General features: G+C 42.8%; 1 protein-coding gene across 1 annotated transcript in view; it reads right to left on the bottom strand.

Annotated features, from left to right (window-relative positions):
- FLT1 (fms related receptor tyrosine kinase 1) overlaps window positions 1-25,833 on the bottom strand; it is a 205,037-nt gene that overhangs the window by 155,286 nt on the left and 23,918 nt on the right. The window contains exons 2-3 of the mRNA XM_019971466.2: window positions 16,819-16,915; window positions 15,990-16,219 (exon numbers count right to left, since the gene is read on the bottom strand). Coding sequence (XP_019827025.2) covers window positions 15,990-16,219; window positions 16,819-16,915 — 327 coding nt within the window. The remainder of the gene's footprint in view (window positions 1-15,989; window positions 16,220-16,818; window positions 16,916-25,833) is intronic.

The following is a 25,833-nucleotide window of genomic DNA, read 5'->3' as shown; positions in this document are numbered from 1 at the left end:
GGGGCCAGGTCTGGAGCAGGCCAGTCCTTGGTCACTGCAGCCATTGTTGTCAAGTGGGAATACAGGCCAGCACAGCTAGAGTTCGTTTTTCCAGATAAGTAGGAAATCAGATTTTTATGTGAACTCCTCCAATTATTAAACATTGGCAGCCAAAAGCACTGCGCCTGCCAGTCAAAATGTATATCAGCAGCATTTGGCCCGAACACTTCCTGGCCTGCAAGTTTGTACTGCCCCCCAGCCCCCACCCCACTCCGTTCTGTCCTGCACACAAACCTCCAAGGGGATTGAGGGGAAGCCCAGCAAGAACATACTGGCAAGAGCAGGGCCTTGAGTCTATCAGATCTGGGTCCCAAGTTTGACTTGGGACTTACATGCAGTATGTGACCCTCAACACAGTATTAAATTTCTCCAACTTTCCTGTCCAAGGAGACTGACAATGGAATTCATCCCATTGGATTTCAAGGATGAAATATGATTTACGGTAATGAACCTCAGCCAGATATCAATAAAGGATAGAAAGGCACACTCGATACTGCTCAAGTGTCAACAGTAGGAAGGTGCCGGGGCGTCTTGTCCAGCCCCACCAAATGAGCACCTGTGCTGTGTTTGAATACCTGGACACACAGGGAACTCACCACCTCCCAAGACAGGTCATTCCACTGCCAGAGAGCTTTAGATGTTAGAGAGTGTTTGCTTATATCAAGATGAAATCTGCCTGTCTTGACTTCTTTCATTCTTAAATAGTAGCTGTACTGTCAGGGGTTATAAAGATGAAGTTTGATCTCTTTGCCTCAGAGAAAAACTTTGAAGGAGATATTTTTCCACCCAGTTCTTTACTTTTCAAAACATTTATGTTCCTTTTGTTGTTCTTTGCCAGTGAACAATAACAAAACCGTCAGATTACTTAATGCTCACAACCCGGTGGGGCAGGTACCCATTTGACAGATGAGGAAAATGAAGTATGGGGGCAGGATCATAGAATGTACTTGTAATTCCTGTTCCTCTTGAAATGTAAATTAAATGGTAAGACCTGGCAAACGTTTGACAAACCTAGAGAAGGTATTAAAAAGCAGAGAGATCACTTTGCCAACAAAGGGCCGTATAGTCAAAGTCATGGTTTTTCCAGTACATCCATACAGATTCTTTACCACTAGCGCCACCTTGGAAGCCCATAAAAGCATGACATTCCTTCAAATTTGAATTTTAGATAAACAACAAATAAGTATAAATAAAAATCTTTAAGTATAACTATGCCCTAAATATTGCCATGGGCTTCCCTTCTGGCTCAATTAGTAAAGAATCTGCCTGCAATGCAAGAGACCCAGGTTTGATCCCTGGGTTGGGAAATACCCTGGAGAAGGAAATAGCAACCCACTCCAGTGTTCTTGCCTGGAGAATCCCATGGACAGAGGAGCCTGGTAGGCTACTAAATCACCACCACCATGGTTTTTCCAGTAGTCATGTACAGATGTGAGAGTTGGACCATAAAAAAGGCTGAGCGCCAAAGAACTGATGCTTGAATTGTGGTGTTGGAGAAGACTCTTGAGAGTCCCTTGGGCAGCAAGGAGACCAAACCAGAGAATCCTAAAGGAAATCAGTCCTGAACATTCGCTGGAAGGACTGATGCTGAAGCTCCAATACTTTGGCCACCTGATGCAAAGAGCCAGAAAAGCTGATGATGCTGGAAAAGACTGAAGGCAGAAGGAGAAGGGGGCAACAGAGGATGAGATGACTGGATGGCATCACCAACTCAACGAGCATGAGTTTGAGCAAACTCCGGAGATGGTGAAGGACAGGGGAGCCTGGTGTGCTGCAGTCCATGAGGTCGCAAAGAGTTGGACACAACTGAGTGATTGAACAAGACTTGGCACCACCTGCATCACGAACCCCATCCACCTGTTAATGGTGTTCAAGGTTGGGTTCTTGGCTAAACAGAGTTAACTAAAAGCCTGAATCTTTCTCACATATGCTGTCTCAGCTGCTTTCTTCCCCATAGTCCTAGGGCGGTCAGCTGGCTTTGCCAGCCAAATACAGTCCTTTACACTTATTCCTGTCAGATCTCATTTGGTTAATCCCACGTCACAGTTTGGTCAGTTGGATATTTTGGGGATGGTGATTCTGTCATGTGACGTGTGTGTTTTTGCCCTCATTGTGGCTCTTTTGTTCTGTATGCCCTGCATTTCCTCATCAATGCCCAGGAGGACCAGTGAGACCAATATCAATTTTAAAACTCCATGTTTCTTTCATTTAGCAAACATCTCTGAGCACCTCCTCCCTGGCACACCCCAGCTGGAGCCATCAGAGTGAGCAAGACAGTCACTCCTGGTCCTCACTGAGCTGGTGAGATGAGTCCTATGTGAGGGGAGGGCAAACCTAGTTTGGGGGAGCCTGGGGAGCTTCCCAGGATGGGTGATGTTGAACTGGAGACCTAAAAGATGAGTACAAGAAGACTGGTTCCATCTCTGGTGGAGCATCGCTCCTCCACGCCCCTCTTATTGTTCTCTTTCCATAGGGCTTTGCAATAGGCTTGGTTGTAACCTGTTTTATTTGCATCACTAATTGCTGTCCTTGAAAACTGAGGGGATTATCTTTGTAGTTTCTATTCTGCCCAGCTCACTGCCTTTCACCACAGCAATTACAACTGATTATGGCTCAGATGGTAAAGAATCCACTGGCAATGCAGGAGACCTGGTTTCAATCCCTGGGTTGGGAAGATCCCCTGGAGGAGGGCATGGGAACCCATTCCAGTATTCTTGCCTGGAGAATCCAATGGACAGAGGAGCCTGGTGGGCTGCAGTCCATGGGGTCACAAAGAGTCAGACACACCTGGCCAACTAAGCACAGCACAGTCCTCCTAAGTGTAGGCACAGAGTTTGTGTACAGCCTCCCACTGAATCTCCCAACAGCCACACAAAGTGCTAACTCTTCCCATTTTACAGAAAAGGAAACCAAGGCTGGGAAGACGTAACAGTAGCAGCAGTTAACAGCAAACACATGAGAAGTGTGTACTATACACCAGACCCTAAAACTAAGCATTTTATGTGTGTGAACTCCTGATGGGAGCAAGGATTAAGGACAAGAACCGTGCTGCCTTCTCCACTGCAGATTAGTTATATGGGCAGTTACTTAACCTTCCCTTGAAGAGAAGGTGAAAACGATAGCGCTGCTTCCTAGGATTAGGAAGTTATGAGAATGAAATCCCTAACCAATACAGGTACCTAGAGTGGCGTCCAAAACACGGTGAGACCTAAGTATGAACCGCTATTCTTATTAAGGAATCTGCACAGAGACTTTGCACATATCAGAGTGGGGACTGAATCCAGTTTGAACCCTGGATCATGTTTCAAATATAATTTAGATATACACTACTCCAGGGGATCTTCCCTACCCAGGGATTGAACCTGGGTCTCTTGCATCTCCTACTCTGGCAGGAGGGTTCTTTACCTGGTGGCTCAGGTGATAAGAAACTTCCTGCAATGCAGTAGACCCAGGTTTAATCCCCGGGTCAGGAAGATCCCTTGGAGGAGGGCATGGCAACCCACTCCAGTATTCTTGCCTGGAGAATCCCCATGGACAGAAGAGCATGGTGGGCTACAGTTCACGGGGTTGCAAAGAGTCGGACATGACTGAGTGGCTAACACTCTCACTTTCTTTACCTCTAGTGCTACCTGGGAAGCCTCATATATATAATACTCTATATAAGGGCTTCCCTGGTGGCTCAGTTGGTAAAGAATCCGCCTGCAATGCAGGAGACCTGGGTTTGATCCCTGGGTTGGGAAGATGCCCTGGAGAAGGGAAAGGCTACCCACTCCAGTATTCTGGCCTGGAGAATCCCATGGACTGTATAGTCCATGGGGTCGCAAAGAGTTGGACGTGACTCAGCGACATTCACTTTCACTTTTTTTCACTTTCACTCTATAGATAATCTTTCACTCTAAAATTGACAATCAACAAGAATCAACTGTATAGCACAAGGAACTCTACTAAATATTCTGTAATAATCTAAATGGGAAAAGAATTTGGAAAAAAAAATAGTTCCTCAGAAAACTAAAAATACAATTACCAAGTGATACAGCAATCCTTGGGGTCACAAAGAGTCGGACACACCTAGGTGACTGAGCCCGCACACACCTCAATCCTATTCCTAGGCATATACCCATATAAAACCCTAATTCAAAAAGATACACGCACCCCCATGTCCATCGCAGCACTATTCACAATAGCCAAGACATGGAAGCAACCTACATGTCCATCAACAGGTGAATGGATAAAGAAGACATGGTACGTACATACAACGGACTTACTGCTCATCCATAAAAAAGAATAAAATAAAATAAAATTTGCAGCAACGTGGATGCAACTAGAGATTATCATACTAAGTGAAGTAAGTCAGAAAGAGAAAGACAAATACTGGTATTTGTGCTATATAAGTGATAGCACTTATATGCAAAATGTAATGCAGAGCACAAATGAACCTATCTACAAAACAGAAAGAGACTTCAGACATAGAGGACTGACTGGTGGTTGCCAAGGGTGAGAGGGGAAGGGAGAGGGATGGACTGCAAGTTTGGGGTTGGTAGATGCAAACTATTACATTTAGAATGGATGAACAACAAAGTCCTCCTGCATAGTGCAGGAACTATATCCAGTCTCCTGGAATAAACCATAATAGAAAAGAATATTTTAAAAAATATATAGGTATGTGTATAACTGAGTCACTCTGCTGTACAGGAGAGATGGGCACAACATTGTAAATCAACTGCACATCAATAAAAATTTTTTTAAGAAAAAATATATGAATATGTATGAATGAATCATTCGTCTGTACACCTGAAATGAACATTGTAAATCAACTATGCTCCAATATCAAATAAGATAAAAAATGAATACAGTATGTTAATTGGTATTTGATGAAGGAAGGAAGGACAGTGCACTGATTGCATTAGTAATAGCACAGTCAGCCATGACAACCACCGACGCAACCCAGCCCAAATGCCTCAGACGACAAAAAAATGGATATTTCAAACAGTAAAGGAAAACTGAGTAGTGTCTGAACTGCAAGGACCACCAAGATCATAACAGGGTACCTCCTTGTCTCCAGGTGGGGTGGCATTTCATTGCCATTGTTAAAGAAAGTTATGAAATCTCAGAAACTTAAAGCCTTTTCAGCTTGAGGGGATTTCTCTTGGAAAGTCCCTTGCTCACTTTTCTTAATGAAATTACATGATGGACATTTTTCAAATCCTTCAAAACCTTAAGGTTTTGATGGACTGTTTTCCACCCTTCTTGTTTGTAGGGGACACATGAGAGGATATGGTCAGTTTTATGGGATTTTCATTTAGACTTCACTGCCATCTTGAGATTTCATAATTCCACCTCAATCACTAATTTTTCCAAGTGGCTCAGTCAAGAGAATGCTCATTCTGATTACTTTTAAGCATTTATGTAGTTCTACTCAATGCCTGGTGACACACAATGGTTATTGTGAGCAAAGATTAGCTATGTGCTTCCTAAGACCTGGCCTGCCCCATTTTTCTGGTGTGGAGCCTAGCGAGTGTCAGGAAATGCTCTTCCTCTGAAGGAAGGACCAAACTTTTAATTGACAGGTACCACCAAGAGCTAGGCCTTCTCTGGTGGCTCAGCAGTAAAGAGTCTGCCTGCCAATGCAGGTGACCCAGGTCGGGAAGATCCCCTGGAGTAGGGAATGGCCACCCACTCCAGTATTCCTGCCTGGAGAATTCCATGGACATGAACTGGTGGGCTACAGTTCAAAGGGTCGCAAAAAGTCAGACATGACCGAGCACACACGTACCAAGAGCTAAAACTGAAATTCCTAGGAACATGCTGGATGAACACAGGGCTCAGGGCAAGGGCTCCGGAAAGAAGATGTGACACCCCTGACTTCCAACAAATCCACAAGTGGCTTCTGTCCCAACCGTTTGTCAGTGTTTCCCCGAGTCAAAGCCCCGTGGCATCTAATAACAAAGTGTCTCTAGAAGGGAAATGTGAAATGGCAGGACTTAATGAGATCAAGAATGTCTTCCATCAACTTTTCACGCAGCTGGAAGGAGAGTGGATAAGAGTTAAGTTACTCTAAACTCTCACCATGTGGTCCTAATCAGCTGTCCCCTGTGATGGATCGAACAGATAATCTCCTTCAAGCCTCAGCCTTACAGGGAGCCCAGCGCCAGGCTGTAGAGAGAGGGGTCTGGTCCCCAGGGAAAACTCCAACCAGCAATGTCATCAGAGTCTATTTAAAATCCTAGCCCGGTCTGTTTCTTCTTTTTCACCACTTCATCAAAATGAGCGGGGAAAAAAAAAAAATCCAGGAAAACCTGACCTTGTTCTAGATTTTTGGTGAAGCTATATGCAAAGGCAAGCCAGGAAATACCTAAGAATTTTTTTTAAGATTTTTTTTTTAATGTGGACTTTTTATTGAATTTGTTACAGTATTGCTTCTGCTTTTTATGTGGTTTTTTTTTTTTTTTTCCAGCTGTGAGGCATATGGGATCTTAGCTCCCCAGCCAGGGATCGAACCTGCATCCCCTGCATTGGAAGGAGAAGTCCTAACCCCTGGACTGCCAGGGAAGTTCCCTCTAGGAATTCTGTACAGAGGATAGTTTAGAGTAGAATTCTGCTAACGCAGGTCAGCCTCAGGCTGCTGCCATTTTAGGAAACCTGCTGGGGGTTTCCAGACGAGTAATCCAGAGGCTGAGTCCGAACTCTGTTCACCCCAACATATTCCTCCATCTCCTGGGCAAATACATCAGGCAACGATGTGAGAAGGATGGCAAACACGAGCCATCACCTGAGCTGTTTGCACTGGCTGCTTCCTGGGGCACAAGGTGTCTGGCACACTTTCTTCTCAATACCTGTGGGCTCAAGCACCATCAGTCTTAGCCCCCGAGACGGAAGCTTTGGGAACTTCTTATGGGAGCATTCATGCTAGAATAGACAGAGGTTTCGGAAAGTAAGTGGAAGAAGCCATTCATTGAGTGAGGACAGACATGGAGTGAGTAAGGGGGACGACATGAGCGGCTCTTTGGGCAGGCAGCAGGAGGGGTGATGTGTACCTGCTGAAAACTGACTGTGAAAACCAGACAAGACCCTGGACAGTAACCAAGCAATAACAGATAACGTCATAAATTTGGTAAAGCAATCCAGACCTAGAGAACTCAGCTGACCTGTAGTTAAGTGTTTTTTTTTTTTGTAAGTTGATTTCTTAAATTTTTTTTTTCCTTGCTACAAGATGTCAACTATTTTAAGCACTGTGAGGGATCTTCCGGTGTGGGCTGGAGGGCTGACACCCCTGCTGCACCCCCAGTTTAGAAATGTCATCACCACCCAGGAAAAAGTGGAAGTGGAGTAAATCTGGAGAAAAGTGAAGTGAACTCTGAGTAAATCTAGAAAAGAAAGTGGAAGCAGACTCTGAGTAAGTCTGCAGACTGCTACTCTTTCACTAACATCCCTGCTTGGTTTTTTTCCCGCTTGTTTCACGGTCATGCTGCCTGGAATCGCCATGCACTATGGCCAGCTGGGCAACAAACTCCCAGTGCTCAGCCGTCCTCCGGCTACGCAGTGTCGCCCCGGCACCCTGTGCGTGCTTCGCAGTGCGCCAGACCAGGCAGGAGTCCAGGGGAGACTGTGTCGGGGCAGAACCATCCACAGAACTTCAGTAAGTTCTACCGGGGGTGGGAGGCTCAGTCAGGACTCTTGGAGGCATCCTCTTCACTCCCTGGAAAGCCTCGTTTTTGGACAACAGCCATTATCTCACAAAGTTAAACCCATGCATTTTAAAAGCCTCACTAATGTATAGAAGTCGTAGTCCTAGAGAGGGACCAGGGGCCTCCAAAACCCTAAGACGCCAGAACTTTGCTCGTGCCTCCCCCAGAACGAACAGGGTCTTGCAGGTGTGTGATCCACGTCCACAGATGAACGCCACCTGCTGACCGCACCTCCTGGGTCACATCCGCTTTATCTCAGGAACGTGATGAGTGTGTGTTGCACACAGGCACCCACCAGGGTGGGAGCCACGTTAACTAGAGGAGAGGTGTTATTTTCATCACCACGTTCTCTGGCTCAGGAGTGATGAGCCAAAACCACCACGGTGCTCAAAATGGGAGTTGTTTTCTCAAATACAAAGCATAGAAAGGACCCTTCCACACCTGTGAAAATTTTAATAAGTTTACCTTAATCAGACTGAAACTTTTAAAATTATTGTGCTGAGTTCCACAATAAGAAGCACTTTCCACATTAGACCCCAAAACCACACACACTCACACGTATTTTACATTTATGTGGTATTGTGTATATGTGTGCGTGTGTTTGGGAAACAAGTTCTATTTTTTAAAAAGTTTCACTAAATCATACTTACCCTTGCTTTTTGCAATAAACTTAGATAGTTTCCATTTACTCTGCTTTATTTTTTTAAATGCTGATAACAACTCACTTTTTTTTTTTTTTGCCATGCTGCATAGCATGCAGGATCTTAGTTCCCTGACCAGGAAGCGAACCCACGCTCCCTGCAGTGGAAGTGTGGAGGCTTAACCACTGGACTGCCAGGGAAGTCCCACAACCCATTAATTTGATTCCACAGCCCATTAACAGTTGGGGTTTTTAAGAGCCCTGCTCATCTTAGTACATAGAAACGTCTCTTCACCTTGTGGTGTGAGCTGGAATGCAGTGGTGACTGTGCGTGTGGACAGTGACCACAGGTTCTGACTCCATCAGGTAACAACCCAAAGCTCTCTGAGACTGGGGTCTGGTTCTCTAAGGCCGATCACTCAGAAAAACAGCCTGAAACCAGTGTAACCTATCATTCCTCAAGGGAAAAACACTGAGTTTGAAATTTAATAGAACGTAGTAACTGTATAATCTCTATTCCCAAAGACAAAGCAACCGCTGGTCTACAGTTTGAAGTCAATAACTGAATCTCCCAGTGTAGTGGAAACAGCCTTAACCTTGGGGTCTGACCTAGATCCTCTTCCTGGCTAGTCATTTCATTCCCTCTGTCTTGAGCGGATCACAGCAGCTGTTTTCTCATACATAAAATGGAAGAATAACACCAATGTGATTTATCTCAGAGTTATGCAAAAGCTCTTAAGGGAAACTGGAAGTGCTGTATAAGCGATTATGTTGAATCTGTCTTAGAGTGTCTGTACCTTTAGTGTTGAATATTCATATTTGTTTGAGGGTCCATAGCCATGCAGAGCTTTTTCCCACTAAATACATTTATGTGAAGGCACATCGATCATTCTCCCCCTGGATACTTGGGAATTAGAGTTTCATCACTTCATGGCAAATAGATGGGGAAACAGTAGAAACAGTGGCTAACTTTCTTTTTCTGGGCTCCAAAATCACTGCAGATGGTGATTGCAGCCAAGAAATTAAAAGACGTTTACTCCTTGGAAGGAAAGTTATGACCAACCTAGATAGTATATTCAAAAGCAGAGACATTACTTTGTCAACAAAGGTCCATCTAATCAAGGCTATGGTTTTTCCAGTGGTCATGTATGGATGTGAGAGTTAGACTATAAAGAAAGCTGAGTGCCAAAGAATTGATGCTTTTGAACTGTGGTGTTGGAGAAGATTGAGAGTCCCTTGGACTGCAAGGAGATCCAACCAGTCCATCCTAAAGGAGATCAGTCCTGCGTGTTCTTTGGAAGGACTGATGTTGAAGCTGAAACTCCAACACTTTGGTCACCTGATGCAAAGAGCTGACTCATCTGAAAAGACCCTGATGCTGGGAAAGATTGAGTGCAGGAGGAGAAGGGGACGACAGATCACTGATTCAACGGACATGGGTTTGGGTGGATTCCGGGAGTTGGTGATGGACAGGGAGGCCTGGTGCACTATGGTTCATGGGGTCGCAAAGAGTTGGACACGATTGAGCGACTGAACTGACCACTTTTCAGTTGTATACCCAGTGCCTCTGATCATTTTTCCACCTGAAATGAAGCTGCTATGTAAATCTCATTCATTTGATACATAAAGAAGAACCAAAGACAGGAAAATCTGTTGTGAAAATGCTCCAAACCATTTGCTTTACTAGACACAGAGAGAAAAACAATCAAGTGGAGAGAAGCAGAAGAAAGAGGTGAGTTTCTTTTACAGGGAAGAACGAGAAGATATCCACTCAACCACAGCACATGGGTCCCTATTCCTCTTTGCCTTTTCAACTATAATTCTTCAAGAGAAGATGATATACTTCAAGAGCCCTGAAAATCTTGTGCCTGGAGTGGGGAGGGGTTCAGGCTGATTTCAAAGCATGGGGAACTCAATATGCTAAGTTCAAGGTTTTCTAACCAAATTGGAGACACTGACGAAGTATTAAATACTTTGGAGATGCCATTAAAATCTCTTCTGGTCAGTTTCCTTATTTTACAGTCACAACTCATATATTACAATACTAATTGCAATGAAATCCTCGAACGTAGAAAAGGCTGATCTGGAGCCAATTTCTTGTGCGTACCAGAGTTATAAAAGAAATGCAAATATGTTCGTTTTTCTCTACCAGGGGGATGACCACCAACCACCTAAGTAGCCCTGCTGTATGTGTATGTGTGCACGTGCATGCATGTACAAGTAATTCTAGCATATGTGTATGTATGTGTATGCACACACACGTGTGCATGCTCAGTCATATCTGACTCTTTATGACCCCACACACTGTAGCTCACCAGGCTCCCCCATCCATGGGATTCTCCAGGCAAGAATACTGGAGTGGGTTGCCATTTCCTTCTCCAGGGGATCTTCCTGACCCAGGGATTGAACCTGTGTCTCCTGCACTGGCAGACAGATTTTTTTTTTTTTCACCACTAAGCCACTTGGGAAGCCCAATCCTGGCATGACCATTCAGCTAACATCTTTTTTTTTTTTTTTAGCAAAACAGTGAGGAGTACTTTAGAATTTTCTTTATGACCCAGATTTTTGTAGCTATAATTGCTGGGGGGTTCCATTCATTTTCTCAAAAGCAATTTTTTGAAAATACATATATAGCATTTTTCAGCTACTCTCATTCAATAGTCATCTGTTAGGATCAACCCAAGGGTGTAACGGGAGAGGATGTCAATTAGCATCAGTGTAAAGTAGTGAGAAAAAGCCCTCCTTGGCTGTGGGACCAGGGCCACTTGCCCCAGTGCCTCTACAGATTTCAAGGGTCACCATCTCTCCTCCCTTCCACCACAACCCACCAGCTCACCAAGGTGGACTGAATCCCCCCAGTCCATCACATTCTCTCCTTTCCCACAGTATGATGACAGTGACCTTGGCCCCAGCCCCTGCCTGCTGTTCCTGTCTTATGTTGCCCTCTCTGATCTCCTCCTACCACTGAGAATCTGACCACCTTACTCTGCTGCTAACACTTTTCCATCACTCCCCATGTAGCCTCATGTGAAGTGGATTTTAGGCCCTTTGCTTGTATAATAAAATCACGATAAGAAAACCTCATAGGATTATTGTAAGAATTAGACAGTATAATGGAAATAAAACCATCTGTTTAAATAAAGTGAAACCACAAATGTAAGAAGATATATTAGTTCAGTTCAATCGCTCAGTCATGTCCGACTCTTTGCGACCCCATGAATCGCAGCACGCCAGGCCTCCCTGTCCATCACCAACTCCCGGAGTTCACTCAGACTCACGTCCATCGAGTCAGTGATGCCATCCAGCCATCTCATCCTCTGTCGTCCCCTTCTCCTCCTGCCCCCAAGCCCTCCCAGCATCAGAGTCTTTTCCAATGAGTCAACTCTTCGCATGAGGTGGCCAAAGTATTGGAGTTTCAGCCTCAGCATCAGTCCTTCCAAAGAAATCCCAGGGCTGATCTCCTTCAGAATGGACTGGTTGGATCTCCTTGCAGTCCAAGGGACTCTCAAGAGTCTTCTCCAACACCACAGTTCAAAAGCGTCAATTCTTCGGCGCTCAGCTTTCCTCACAGTCCAACTCTCACATCCATACATGACCACTGGAAAAACCATAGCCTTGACTAGATGGACCTTTGTTGGCAAAGTAATGTCTCTGCTTTTGAATATGCTATCTGGGTTGGTCATAACTTTTCCTCCAAGCAGATATATTAAGGGGAATTTAAATTTATCAGTAATTAATAAATTAGCTAACTAAAATTACTCAAGTAATTAAGTTGATTTTAATGCATTGTATCAGAGGTATGATGGATTTATACAAGCTATAATGTTAAAGTGGTGATATTGATTTTCCTCACATTACACATACAATATCAGATGTTATGGCCAAATCAGTGCTTAAGTGGGAAGCATCTAAATAATAGTTTTGCTTATAATACATATATGGCACTTGACATTATGTAGAAAAAGCTATGCAGTCCTGATTTTTCCTCTCACAGAACTCTATTAGACCACAAATCTATACCTTTTCAAAAGATGTGTCCAATAGTGTTTCTCATCGTTATAGAAAACCAAAACAAAATGCTAACACATCTGCAGATGCTTACCGGGGGCAAAAATCGTGCTATCACATGTTCTAGAATAAATATTCAACAACAAATAAGTTATAACCCATTGATATCTAGTAAGTAATCACAGTTGTGTGTTAGGAACCAATTTGAGTTACTAGTCCCAGGGACAATCCTGAGTCTCCAGAGACAAGTTTTGTGCCCCTGAACAAAATTAAACCTGTAATGTTGTAAATATCAATAAAAATGGAAGCCTAAGGCCAAATTTTCTCAGAAATAAAATGAGTAAGAGAATGCAAGTAGGAAATGCATAAAATGTTAGGCTACTTGGAAAAGTTACAACTGCTTAATGAATTACATCACAGCTAACTTGGGTTTGTGCTTCCCTGATAGCTCAGTTGGTAAAGAATCTGCCTGCAATGAGGGAGAACCCAGTTTGATCCCTGGGTCGGGAAGATCCACTGGAGAAGGCATGCTGCTAAGTCACTTTAGTCGTGTCCGACTCTGTGTGACCCCATAGACAGCAGCCCACAAGGCTTCCCTGTCCCTGGGATTCTCCAGGCAAGAACACTGGAGTGGGTTGCCATTTCCTTCTTCAATGCATGGAAGTGAAGTCGCTCAGTCGTGTCCGACTCTTAGTGACCCCATGGACTGCAGCCTACCAGGCTCCTCTGTCCATGGGATTTTCCAGGCAAGAGTACTGGAGTGGGGTGCCACTGCCTTCTCCGAGGAGAAGGGACAGGCCTGGAGAATTTCATGGACTATATAGTCCACGGGATTGCAAAGAGTTGGATACAACTGAGTGATTTTAACTCACTTCACTTCACTAACTTGGATTTTAGTAAAGTGAGACCAAAACTGTTCTACCAGGAAACAGACAACAAAATCCATGTTACTATTCAGAGTGGTGTAGTTACAGACACCCAGCAAGTGTTTCCTAAATATCTGCTCATCAAATTGATTAACAAACAAAGATTCAGAGGCTCTCCTATGGTTACTACTATTGACTCAAATATAATTTTTCTTACTAGTGTTATTTAAAAATAATGACTCCAAGATTTTCCCAATGAACACACAAAATACTCGTGATATTCCAGAGTAATGTCCTGTGAAACACAAACAGTACATTTTGCAGCCCGTCCCTATCCAAGAATATGGTCTTTGGGATAGAGAATTTCCTTCTGTCCAACCAAACTGTGTGGGAGCTTTGAGATCCTGGGACTTGTAACTTTATGCTAGTATTTGTGGACTTCTCCCAGAAAGCAGACGTAATACACACATAAAATCACAACCAGTACTCACACCCCCAGCCTCACACCAGTTAGTGATGGTGCTCTTTCCTACTTGGCCTAGAATTCATCTTCAATGTCAATTTCAACAGAGTATTCCACACAGCCCTGTTAAGTGCTGTGTGTATTCATTTGACAAATATTACTGGGCTCTTGCTACGAGCCGGGCACTGTACCTGGGAGGCAGATTGTGGATACAAGTAATTAAGGCAGACATGGGCTTTGCCCTCACAGGGCTCACACTGACAACTGATTTGACACTCAGAGTGATGGTTATTTGCCAGATCTGCTCTGTTGTACAGTGGAAGTGGAGATAGTTCTAAACAGCTAAGTGTCTTCTATTTTCAAAGGGGATCGAAGCTGACAGTTTCTGCACCCCTATCTACTGGCTCCATAAATCATGAGATCTACCAAGGAATGTAGCAGCTGGGTAATAACTGAGTGTTATTTCTTAGGGGGAAAAAAAAGAGATGGTCTTCTTTCACTCATTTTAAGTATTTGATTTACAAGTCATGTTTTATGAGGAAGAACAAAGTGACAAGTCATCTTCCTTATTCCTTCCAGGGATCCATTTCTACTGTGGATCCAATAAAGCCACAGGAGAAAGGTTCATGAGAATTTTAGAATGAATGAATTTTGCCTCCACTTCCACTAGAGAGACAGGAACAGAAGTGTTTTCTTTCCTCTGCAAGGGGCAGAAAGAACATACATAACCTACTATGTGGAGCTAGGAAAAGCGATCAGATGGCTGAGCGCGTGACACCGTCCACTGCCGCTGGCACACTTCGTGTGTCTTCTCCTAATCCTGCCCTCCTGTCCCGCCCACCATCCTCTCTTCCATCCTGGGGAAGGTGGTTCTGCCTTCCCCAAGCAGAGCTCTCTGGCCTCCTTCCTCCTCTTATTTTTAAGTGGGCTGGTTGCATTCCTATGGTGGGGATTAGCTACGAAGCTGGTGTCTCCTCCAGCTCTCCACCCACCCAGAAAAGTGCAAAATGTACAAACAGTGAGTGTGGTGGAGCAGAACAGAAGAGTGGCTCAGTCAAAGGGGGGTATATGTATACACATGGCTGATTCACTTCTGTTGTACAGCAGAAACTAACACAACATTGTAAAGCAATTAATCTTCAAAAAAAAAAAAAATCAAGCTGATGAGAGCAAAGATACTACTGCTAATATCATACTACTTACTGTTCTACTGTCTGTAAGAGTAACCCTGCCTCTGGAAAATTACACACTAGGCTCCAGTAAAACACTGTCTAGTTGCCTTATTTTAAAAAGAAGATTCCCACCAAAGCCTAAGTCTATGTAGGTGCTGCCTTCAATGCAAAGATGCAGTTCTTTAACTCACTAGGAGGAAGATCCACGATGCTATTGACACTGACAATTGGTTGTTTCCTTTTTTAACCCGCGTGTGTGTCTTGAAGTGCCTACTAATTTTGACTTATGCACTCTTAGAGCTCTCGCTCGAAGGCTAGAGTCTTGTACAAGTTTTGGAAACTGGCTGGAATGAAACAAGGAAGAACAAAGGGACAAGTCATCTTCCTGATTCTTTCCAGGGATCCATTTCTCCTGTCACTTTATATTTCTTTGAGGATTTTACATTTCTTCCCTCTGAACATTGTTTCATTTCTTCATTCGCCAAGGAGGGACAAGCTTAAAAAAATACTACAAAAATCATAACCAGAAAATGATTCAGTTTTGTCTTTTGCCCTTTGCAGTGACATGTGCCAGCTCTTATATCATTACAATACTCGTTTGTGAACGTGAAATAATACTGTATCATGAATGGAATTAATTTTGTAACCTTCAAGCAACATTAGCAACACTATACTTACAAATTTAGTAAAGAACAATGTTTTACAAGTTGCTAGCATATCAGAGAACACAGTTGTGTGAAAGGACAAAATATCTTGTATTCTACTTTGGGCTTCTCAATTAAGAAATAGAACTAAAATCTTGCCATTCACTTATTCATACCGTGATGTGCCAGACAGTATTCTAGGAGACACAGATACAGTGGTGAACAAAACAGACAAGAGTCACTCCCGTCAGGGAGCATGCAGTTGACCAACTGGTCCTTGAAAATTCTGGTTGAAACTGACACTCAAGAAACATATTAAAATGCACTCCACAAGTTTTGACAGCTAGGTAGAAGCTCCTTCCTGGCCCATTTCATTCATACTCATGAGAAAAGCGCCCTTTCTATGGACCAGGTGGATTGATGACCTGCTGCACAGCTACAGAAAAGACAATGTGGAAAATGAAGCTCTTACCATTAATAAATATGTAGATGGTAGATTCTGCTTTGTTCTTGGAAGCAGGTGCAGAGAGATATCTGCAGCTATAGAAGCCAGTGTGGTTGGCCTGAGCCGCGTTCAAGGTCAAAGTGCTGCAGAATTTCTTGAGGTTCTTTCCACAGGCAGACTTAGTGATGTTAAGCTTCCCGCTTTGGTTTTCCCTGTTCACAGCTTCAGGCAGATACCAGGCATGGGCAGCTCCTCCTCTGCAATCATAGAGGAGAAAACAAAACACCGTCAGGGTTAGGGCCAGTGCCAAAGCATTCATTTCATTACAAAGCACTATCCTGAGGTCTTGGGCTTCCCTAGCGGCTCAGACGGTAAAAGAATCCGCCTGCAATGCAGGAGACCTGGGTTCAATCCCTGGATCGGGAAGATCCCCTGGCGAAGGAAAACCCACTCCAGTATTCTTGCCTGGAGAATCTCATGGACAGAGGAGGCTGGTGGGCTACAGTCCATGGGATCACAAAGAGTTGGAGACATCTGATTTTTATATAAATACTATATATATATATATAGAGAGAGAGAGAGAGAGAGAGGTCTAAGTCCAGTCATCTGCTTTACAGAAGAGTAACACATTTAGAAAAACTTTTAAACAACTCAAAATGTTCAGGGCATCCCTTCCTCTGATTCCTTGTGAGTGAGTAATTCATCTCTCCCGTAGACGAATGAATCGCCCTCCGTGGGAGGCTGGATGCATGTGGTTTGCACTCGGCAGATGGCCATCTACCTGTCTGCTCTCTGGGGAAGGGTTTTGCCTTAGGAAGGACAAGCAGATGGTCCCCAAACCAATACAGTCACTCACCTGCATTTGAGATTCAGCGTCTGGCCAGCTTGCATCACGTGCCGGGTGCCTTTTAAACTCAGTTCAGGATGTCTTAATATTGAACCTGAACTAGATCCTGGAAAATAAAAGTTGAAGTGTATTATTTATTTTTCAAAAAAACATTTGACTGTTCCAGGTCTTAGTTGTGAACTCTAGAGTTTCAACTTGTGGGATCTAGTTCCCTGACAAGGGACTGAACCCAGGTCTCCTAAATTTACATCATGAAGTCTTAGCCACTGGCCCACCAGGGAAGTCCCTTGAAATGTGTTTTTTGAAAATTGCCCTCTCGTCTTTTTCTTTTTTCTCTTTTAAGTTAATTCCTTTAAATTCCTTTTATGGAAAGCTATAAATTCCATATGCAAAAAAGTACATCTAATACAAATATATTTTATTTCACAAAATTTTTGTAATCTAAGACTTGCTAACAAGTATTATATATCCTACTATGCCAAATGACCTAAAAATATTCAAAATCCCATTAACTTAGAACATTAATAAGTTCAATTTATGGTTCAAAAAACAACCATATTAAGACTATATCATAACTTATTAAAATATTCAGGATTAAATATCAATGTCATCCAAAGTATATTTCTAATATTGAACCAACATGAGTCATTTGGTTATACAGGCCTGTCTGATCTTTTTTCTGAATACTTTTCCTGGATTCTAGACATAGTTCACTCATTAATTGAGTCATGGTATTTTGGGCAAGTCATTTCTCTTTCTGAACCGGTTTCCTCATGTGGAAAACTAATTATAGAATCAAAATCAGTTTTAGAAGCCACTTTGTTTATCTTACATAATCTCCAAGTTTCCTCTTTAGTGGAACAGAGAAGAGGGAACTGTCCATTCCTACGTGACACTTGACAAGTATATTTTGTGGGAATCGTTGTGAGACTATGAGATCAGCTATGAAAAAGTGCATTGAAGTCAACATCTCCATACAACACGGTATCCCCATACAACACAATATCCCTTCACAACATGATGTCCCTTTACAACACAACATCTCTATACAACACAATATCCATCCATGGGATCTGCTGTGAGACCCTGGCCAAGTCACTTCTCTCCAGATCTCAGTTCTCTTATCTGAAAGGCAGGAGACTGGACTGGATGACTCTGGGTCTCTGTCTGTTTCCGCCATCCCCAGAGCCAGGATTCTTTGAGCCACTGGTGCCATAGAAGTTGAAATTCTGCTGAAGCTCTTGTTGATTTATCAGGAGACACCTCAATCAAGAGCTCTCTCCTCCTCCCCTATTCTCTCCCTCCTCTTCGCCCTTTTTTTTTACCAGCTTTTTCCTGGTAAAAGCAGGAGTTTGGGGCTCAGGATTAGCAGGGATAAAGGTTGGGGGAGGGTAGGTAGAATCTAGAAAAATGGTATAGATGATCTTATTTGCAAAATGGAAATAGAGATACAGATGTAGAGAACATACATATGGACACCAAGAGGGGGAAAGGAAGGTGACGAACGAATTGGGAGATTGAGACTAACAAATATACACTATTGATGCTGTGTATAAAATAGATAAACTAATAAGGTCCTGCTGTATAGCACAGGGAACTCTACTCAGTGCTCTGTGGTGACTTAGATGGGAAGGAAATCCAGAAAAGAAGGGATATATGTATACACAGAACTGATTCACTTTGCTGTGCAGTAGAAACCAAAACAACACTGTAAAGTCACTTTACTTCAAAAAAATTAATTTTAAAAAAATGGTCGGGGGAAGGAGAAAAGATAAACTCAGAGGGAGCCAAGTTACATATGTAGAGCTGATCTTAGGGAATATTTTCACATAAAAAATCAGTTTCCAGCTCTAAAACACAGGGAGCTCAGCTTGGAGCTCTGTGATGACCTACAGGGGTGGGATGGGGGAGGCGAGGGAGGCTCAGGCAGGAGGTGATATATGTACAATTATGGCTGATGTGCAATGTTGTATGACAGAAACCAACACAACATTGTAAAGCAATTTTCCTCCAACTAAAAAATAAATCAAAACAATAAAATAAATAATGCAAAAAAAAAAAGGCTTCTGAAGTGGACTCCAAAGCAGAAAATGGGATCTTGGACCACAGACCTACACACGTCAGGTTCCACGGGGAACTCTAGCAATGCTCCCTAGTGTTGCTCTCAGGTTCTAAGAGTGCAAAGAAAACGAGACTCGGCGGCACACCTGCACGGGAAGCCTCACGTCGCCATGTCCTGAAGGCATGCCCTCGGCAGTCCTGAGCAGGCCGTTTCTTGGTATCCTCACGAGTGAATCGGAAAGCTGCCAGGCACAGCCTGGGGACTTGGTTCTCTGTCACCTGAGTGGCAGGCATGCTGCCTGGCATGTGACAGATAGACACCCTTGTCACTGATACCTGGCAGAATCACGCCCCTGCCCCACTCCCATCAGAGAATGTTTTGCTGGGTATGTAACTCCAACAAAGATGTTAACATTATCTGCTTTCCTGGTGTTGCTGCTTTATTAAATATTTTTAAAGTCACTTTTTAAAAAAAGATTATTTTTTGGTGTGGACCATTTTTCAGTCTTTATTTGTTACAATATTGCTTCTATTTTGTGTTTTGGTTTTTTGGCATAGAGGCATGTGGAATCTTAGCTCCCTGACCAGGGATTGAACCTGTACCCCCTGCATTGGAAGGCGAAGTCTTAACTACTGGACCTCTACAGAAGTCCCCAAAGTCACTTTTATATACAACAGGCCCTGGTATTGAATTACAACGGGAACAAATGGTTCAGTACTGACTAGCTGCTACTGCTGCTGCTAAGTCACTTCAGTCGTGTCTGACTCTGTGCGACCCCACAGACGGCAGCCCACTAGGCTCCTCTGTCCCTGGGATTCTCCAGGCAAGAATACTGGAGTGGGTTGCCATTTCCTTCTCCAATGCATGAAAGTGAAAAGGGAAAGTCAAGTCACTCAGTCGTGTCTGACTCAGCGACCCCATGGACTGCAGCCTACAAGGCTCCTCCGTCCATGGGATCTTCCAGGCAAGAGTACTGGAGTGGGGTGCCATTGACTAGACTTAAGTTCAAATGACTGTACCATTGAGATCCAATTGGTCTATTAAATAACCTCACAGAACAGGCCAACGGATTCAGGTACCTAAAGAAAAATTTTGTCCTTTCCTCACCTTTGAGTTTCCTGAGGCAACAAGTAGCTCAAAATCCGTGACCCAGAAGAACACTAGGTCTTTCTAAAGCCACAGCCAGCAACTGATAATGCCTGCCCTGAAAAACACCCAGGCCAGGGCATGGAATGTTGAGGGTTTCATTGAGCAATTGTTCGTGGGTTGTAGCAGGTCCACCCAAGCTTCCTGTGGAAAATTCTGGGCAATAAGTGGTAGGTGTCTCTGTGGTTTGTGTGCACATAGTAAGCTTTCCCATCCAGGAGCAGCCAAGGGGAAGATGCCTTCCTTCTCCTGGCAGGAGGTGAGCCTTCCTTTTTTTTCAGTTGCTATTTTGGTTTCCAAATTGTGTGACTCTTTGCTCTGTGAGCGCCTAGAACACCAGCACTCCTGACCCTCGTCAGAGAGAGCCGTAAGCCTTAAAGAACCACCCAAATTCCAGCAGAGAGAAGCATCACGCAGAGAAGATCCCTTAAAAAATATGCCCTCTGCACGTCCCTCTCTGCTTCTCCCACTTCAGCCTCCAACCAAAAAACAACACAAAACAACCAACCTGAGTGATTAGCTAAGACACTGAGAGAAAAACAGCATTAGGGGAAAGTTTGGGGGGAGAGAAATGTTGATAGAAATATTTTGCTATAGAATTTGTTTCCACCGACATAATGAATTTTGTACTTGGAACGAGGAAGCTAGAAAAAAGTAGGTGATTGAAAGGAAAGGAGAGGTATAAGGAAATGGTATTCTGAAGTAACTGGACACTTTGGGACATCACATTCTTCAGTTAATAGGAAACTAGAATCTCATAAAGATGAACAGAGATGCCAAAACTACAGTTCAAAAGGGAAACCGACAAGGGAAAAGTGAGACACTTATTCCTCAACTGTTCTGAAATTTCAATAGGCTTTAAAACATTTCTTTGAAGCAGTTTAATGCCCTTACACCTACTTGTGTAATGAAATATTTAACTAATGTTTTCTGAGTATCTCTGGCACGTCAGACATTTTTCCCAACTCGATCGTGATGTGTATAAGGACGTGAATATGCATATATTCCAAGATCCCACATCTTCCCACCAAGGACGACTCTGTTTGCTCTGCTCATGAGTAGGTCAGAGTCACATTGTTCATTTAGAAATAAATCGACAGGATACTTCATTTCAAAGGGTGGAGTGCTATGACTTTACAATGGTCCCCCACTGTGAGGCTCAGATGGGGATCAGGACTTTTCACTGTTTGCCAAGGTAGCCTAGAAGCCTGGTTTAAAAGTTATTGTCCCCTCAGAGAACTAGGTGGTCTGTGAACTATTGTTTTCATCAAAGTTAACGACAGTAGAATCATGGGGGTCCGAGGGATCTCCTTATATCAGGAAAATAACTATATAAATAAAACCAAACAGAAAACTCACACAAAAAATGCAGTCAACAACATGAAAAGGCACTCTGCTGACTGGGGGAAAACATTTGCAAATCATATATCTGCTAAGGGGTTAATATCCAAAATGTATATTTAAAAAACCCACACACAACTCAATAGGAGAAAACCAAACCAATTTTACAAATGGGCAGCTGCTGCTGCTGCTAAGTCACTTTAGTCATGTCTGACTCTGTGCGACCCCAAAGACGGCAGCCCACCAGGCTCCCCCGTTCCTGGGATTCTCCAGGCAAGAACAATGGAGTGGGTTGCCATTCCCTTCTCCAATGCATGAAAGTGAAAAGGGAAAGTGAAGTCGCTCAGTTGTGTCAGACTCTTAGTGACCCCATGGACTGCAGCCTACCAGGCTCCTCTGTCCGTGGGATTTTCCAGGCAAGAGTACTAGAGTGGGGTGCCATTGCAGAGGATCTGAATATTTTCCCCAAAGACATATGATCAACACACAAAGATGCTCAACATCATGGATCATCAGGGAAATGCAAATCAAAACCACAGTGAGATCTCACCTCACACACAGAATGACTATTATCAAAAGGACACGAAATAGTAAGAATTGCGGAGAGGGTGGAGAAAAGGGAACCCTTGTGCACTGTTGATGGGAATGTAAACTGTGCAGCCACTACAGAGAACAGAAAGAATTTTTCTCAAAAAGTTAAAAATAGAACTCTCATGCTGCTGCTGCTGCTGCTAAGTCGCTTCAGTCGTGTCTGACTCTGTGCGACCCCAGAGACAGCAGCCCACAAGGCTTCCCCCTCCCTGGGATTCTCCAGGCAAGAACACTGGAGTGGGTTGCCATTTCCTTCTTCAATGCATGGAAGTGAAAAATGAAAGTGAAGTCGCTCAGTCATGTCCGACTCTTAGCGACCCCATGGACTGCAGCCTATCAGGCTCCTCCGTCCATGGGATTTTCCAGGCAAGAGTACTGGAGTGGGGTGCGAGCTATCATATGGTCCAGCAATTCCACTTCTAAATATTTATCTGAAGGAAATGAAAACACAGAAAGACATGCATTCACATGTTAACTGCAGCATTATTTATAATAGCCAAGGCATGGAAGCAACCTGAGCATCCACTGATGGATGAAAAAAGAAGATGGATGGGTCTATATACTCTTTGGAATACTACTCAGCCATAAAAAGAATGCAATCTTGTCATTTGATTCCATGCGGATGGACCTTGAGGCCATTACGCTAAATGAAATAAGTCAGAGAAAGACAAATATGGTATGATCTCATATGTGGAATCCAAAAAAAAAAAAAAATCAAAACAAAAACAAACTAAATGCAGACTGTGGAAATGGACTTTTGTCACAGGCTTCATTATCAGGAAAAACTAGTAAGGTCAAGCAGAGTGGGCAAATAGCATTAAAAAGCTGATATGTATATATGCTCTTATGTGACCACTGACACTTTGTATTGTCCTTGTTTGAATAGTTTCCCTCATTGTTCATCTGTTCTGTGTTATTGGGTAGACAGAAAGAGAAGAGACCTTTATGGCCCTTAAACGAACACCCCTTCGTTCCCCACACGATGACCTCTGGGAGGAAGCCCATGCATGGACGGTCCTAGGATGCTGCCTCTTTCCCACCTGTACTTCACTGGCAAGACGGGATGCTTTCTTTGATCTCAGTGGGAAGAGTGAATAAAATTCCAAGTAAATAAAAAGGCTTTATTTTGCAACCAAATCAAAGCCCAGATGACGGAGACTCTTTCTTCAAAACTCTTCAAAGCTACCATGATGGACACTGAAAGAGGGAACAGCGACCTCGGGTCATCATGAACCAGACAGCCTTGCCCATCACTGTTAAGACTGGGAGACGGTTCTTACATAAAAAGTGGCCAAAAAGTATCTTTAGAACACCACTCTTTTTATTTATCTAAGTAATAACAGTGCTCTGATGGGTTAAATGCAACTTCTAGACAAGCTCTTTAGCCCCTCTTCCTTCCAGACACCCCCTTACCCCTACTATACTGAAATCAAAGGGTTGTTCTCTGTAAGAAAGGGGCCTTTTTCAAACAGGAATCATGAAACAGCTATGTTTTTCCATTATTGATTGAGAACATGAATCCCCCCAGCTCTACTACTAGCTAGCTCTGTTGCGGCCAAGAGCAAGTCACCTTAAGCCTCAGATTCTTCATCAGCTCACAGAGGAGGCTGGAGTTACGATTCTGACAGCCCCTTCCGGCCTAAAAAGCCAGTGATTTTTATATCCACAGTAATTAATAGCAATGTACAAGTTAGAAACCACATTTTAAAACATAACCTCTGGAAAAACAAATAACCCATTTTAAAAATAGATTAAGGATCTGAATAGACATGTCATGTGCCAGTTAGCAGATGAAAAGATGCTGGAATCCATGAGGAAAATGCAAATCAAAACCACAGTGAAGTACCAATTTCACACCCACTTGGATGCTTCAATTAGAAAAAAAAAAAATAGTAAGAAGTGTTGATCAAGATATGGAGGAATAAGAGCCCTTGTATATTGCTGGTAGAATTATAAAGTGATGCAATCATGTTGGAAAACAGACAGCAGTTCCTTAAAAGGTTAAACATAAGTTAAACCTATGACCCAGCAATTCCACTCTTAGGTATCTACCCAAGAACTAAAAACATATGTCCACATAAAAACTTGTAAACAGATGTCCATAGCAGCATTACTTCTAATATCCAAAAAAGTGCAAACAACCCCAATGATGGATAGATAAACAAAATGCAGTCAATCCATACAACGAAACCTTATTTGGCAATAAAAAGAAATAAAGTACAGAGACATGCTACAACATACATGACCCTAGAAAACGCGGAGCTGGTTCACACAGAGCAAAGGCCTGGTGGGGACGCAGTGAGAAGGTGGCCATCTACAAGGCATGCAGAGAGGTCTCAGGAGAAACCAAAACTGATGATACCTTGAGGTTAGACTTCCAGCTTCCAGAACCATGAGAAAATCAATCCTCTTGTTTAAAAACCAAAACCACTATACCAAGTAAAAGAAGCCCGTTATGAATGCCCATATATTGTTTGACTCCATGTACATCACATGTCCAGAACAGGCAAATCCATAAAGACAGAAGGCAGGTGTCGGGCTGGGGGAGAAGGGAACAGGAGTGACTAATATAGGAACTTCTTTTTGGGGTGAAAACATTCTAATATTAGATAGTGGTAATGGTCGTTCAACTCTGTGAATATATTAAAAATCACTGACTTACAATTTACAATGGTTTGTTTTATGGTATGTGAATTTTATCTCACTAAAGCTGCTTTGGAATAACTGTGGTGCTAGAGAAGACTCTTGAGAGTCTCTTGGACTGCAAGATCAAACGAGTCAATCCTAAAGGAAATCAACCCTGAATGTTCATTGGAAGGACTGATGCTGAAGATGAAGCTCCAATACTTTGGCCACCTGATGTGAAGACCCGACTCACTGGAAAAGACCCTGATGCTGGGAAAGACTGAAGGCAAAAGAAGAGAGGAGCAGAGGATGAGATGGTTAGCACCACTGATTCAGTGGACACGAATCTAAGCAAACTCCAGAAGACAGTGAAGGACAGGGAAGCCTGGCATGCTGCAGTTCATGGGGTCACAAAGAGGCAGACATGACAGCAAATAAACGACAACGACAACAACAACAAAAACTTATGACTGAAATAATCAGAGTTATGCTGACCATTGCGCTATTCTGAAATTTTTTGCTACATATAACCTCATCAGTGTTAAATTTTGAACTTTTGTTTCTCCAATTTATAGCTTCAGAAGGCTAATTTTAGAAAAACAATTTTCCTTCTTGTTCAGTAACATCATTACTTATGTATTAGAAGATTTACAAACATACAGCAAAAAACACATTGCTTTCCCAAATTGCAATTCTTTAGTTTAAAATTGCTTCAGATTGCATATGGAATTTTAACTATTTAAACTGTAATTTTAACAAATTGAGTCACACAGAAAATTATGTCGCTAGAGCTCTTGGAAGAAATCTACTGGTATTTCCTTTTATAGTAAAATGACTGATTTCTAATGTATTTGTTTTTAATGCAAAGCTTCGTATATCAAGTTCATTTCAAATGAGATGCATCTGTCTTTGATTCTGCATACCATGTTTTCAATAGTACATAATCCTACATGATAAATGACCTCTTTATCTAAATATGAATGCCCAAGTATCATGTTTCTAAAATTTGATGTTAAGATCACGAGCCTTTACCAAGGTTGTATGAGGTTAATTAAACATAATTCATAGTAAAAGAAGACTTTCTTTCCTCAAGATGTAGCTTATTAAAAGCTTAAGTCTCATAGACTAAATCTCAGAATCTTTTTGGTTGGTGGCAGGGGTGGGAAAAAGGTGAAGAATGCAGTTGCAAATGAACCAAAATTTCCAGAAACTTTCAACACTTTTGTTTGAGATGCTAATGCCTACAGGGCTCTAATAAT

The sequence above is a fragment of the Bos indicus genome, chromosome 12 (assembly GCF_029378745.1).
Source record: "Bos indicus isolate NIAB-ARS_2022 breed Sahiwal x Tharparkar chromosome 12, NIAB-ARS_B.indTharparkar_mat_pri_1.0, whole genome shotgun sequence".
NCBI lineage: Eukaryota > Metazoa > Chordata > Mammalia > Artiodactyla > Bovidae > Bos > Bos indicus.
The sequence above is the reverse complement of the archived record's forward strand: the minus strand, read 5'-3'. Positions and strand labels throughout refer to the sequence as shown.